This window comes from Octopus bimaculoides, chromosome 1, assembly GCF_001194135.2.
Source record: "Octopus bimaculoides isolate UCB-OBI-ISO-001 chromosome 1, ASM119413v2, whole genome shotgun sequence".
Lineage (NCBI taxonomy): Eukaryota > Metazoa > Mollusca > Cephalopoda > Octopoda > Octopodidae > Octopus > Octopus bimaculoides.
In genome coordinates this window covers 79851674-79853533 of record NC_068981.1, presented here as the reverse complement: position 1 = coordinate 79853533, position 1860 = coordinate 79851674, and the positions used below count along the sequence as shown (strand labels likewise).

Below are 1860 nucleotides of genomic sequence, written 5' to 3'. Positions count from 1 at the left end.
TTCGATGTCACATTCGTTGAAAGCATGCGAAATAACCCGAAAAAGAAAAAGAACTCATGAAACAAAACTCTGTTGCTGGGAAACTCAGTTTCCCGACGATCCAACAGGTCACGGGTAGTCTAGTATATATATATATATAATGCGACTTTCACTTTTTGTATTTAAAATTCACTGCATATATTTTATCCTTTTTATATATAATTTTTATTCTTGGGTATAACGCTGCTCCACGGTCAGCCCTAATTTTGACCTGGCATTTTGTATCAAATATCTCACATTATACACGAGTAAATACAATAAATATAGTTTAAAGAGATCTGTAAAATTTTCCTTAGAAAGTTCTCTACATTTGTATAAAACGAAAATATATCACAGTCGCTTTTAATTGATATTATAACAAATATCTTTCAATCACATTCAATGAAAGTAATATGAAAATTATGGATATAAATATTATTTAAAAACAGCGTTGTTACTACTGTTGATTATGATGTGGTTGATTAAATGTTCAGTTGTTTGATAATGATGATAATGTTGATAGTGATGATAATGCTATTATTATTATTATTATTATAATCGCTGTTGTTAGAAACCGTGAAGATGAGATCAACTCTTAAAACAAATATTATAAAGAACCAGCGCAACCGGAACAGGCGTGTTGTGACGTACAGAAGCAGTTATTCATTATTCACAGTGTTATCGAGCATTATGGCTGAAATGGATTGCGGCGCTCGTCTGCGCTTTCCTAACGGGGATATCAAAATGTCTAATTACGGTAAAGAAACTTTAATTTCATCAATATAGTTTCAATTTCATTGAAAATTTATTCTTCAGTCTTTATTGTTGCATCTTTTTTTCAGTTTATATTCGAAAACGTCACGGTTTTTGTTATCGCCAAGGTTAATATTGTTTGGTCCTAAAATCGGGGTCTCGTTTCTTGTACTTGGTATCGTTAAATCAGTCCCTGATTTTTCAGCCGGACTAGGAATCGTTTGTTTTGCTTCTTGACGAGAGGGAAATTGATTAATTCAAATATAAACAAAGGGAAAATTACGTTGTAATTGTTGAAATATGTGCATTTGTTAGACTTTGGGTTATTATTTATTGCTTTTCGTTTTAATTTTGAATATGTGAGAGTAAGATAAAAGAAACAACTTTATATCTTCCGTCAACTGTTGTATTTCGTTCGGAAAATGGAATCGGCGTGTAGTAACGCTGTATTTAATTACTATTTGAAATATATCGAAAGAAGACTATTTACATTATTTACAAATGAAGGAAATATTTTCGCTACCGTAAACTATATTGAGAAAAGTTTTATTCTTTTTATATTTTTATGAACATAAACAGAAGACACGTCAGTTTGATGTGATAACGGGTTTTATGACAAGTTTATGTATATAGATAGTACATATACACACTTTCTCTCACATATATAAAGTTTGTAACTATACATACATATATTATATATATTTTTGTGTATATGCTGATGTATGTATATTAATAGGTGTATCTATCTGTATCTCCGTCCATCCATCCATCATGTATGTGGGTACACACATTGTATGTTTGAACGCGTGTAGAGCAGTGTTACACACAGTCCATCCATCCACCTTCCTTTGTAGAAAAACATAAATCTGGAGAAGCACACTCTAAGATGTGGAACAGTTAATATTTTTGATGGGGGAGGCCTGTTTATGGGGGCTACCTAGGGTAACCCCATAAACCGGGTTCCCCCATTAATATATATGTGTGTGTGTATATAAACGGATGGCCATAGCCATAAGTCGCTTTACCCATTTCTTTATTATCATTAGAAATGGTTAAAGCGACTTATGCCCATCCCTGTGTGTATATATA

At 32.3% G+C, this 1860-nt stretch overlaps 1 protein-coding gene across 2 annotated transcripts in view; it reads left to right on the top strand.

The window, feature by feature from the left end:
* Positions 1-1860, top strand: part of LOC106877085 (sterol O-acyltransferase 1) — an 87635-nt gene that overhangs the window by 25814 nt on the left and 59961 nt on the right. For both annotated transcript variants that reach the window (XM_014925870.2, XM_014925871.2), the window contains exon 2: positions 590-775. In XM_014925870.2, the coding sequence (XP_014781356.1) occupies positions 590-775 (186 nt within the window). The remainder of the gene's footprint in view (positions 1-589; positions 776-1860) is intronic.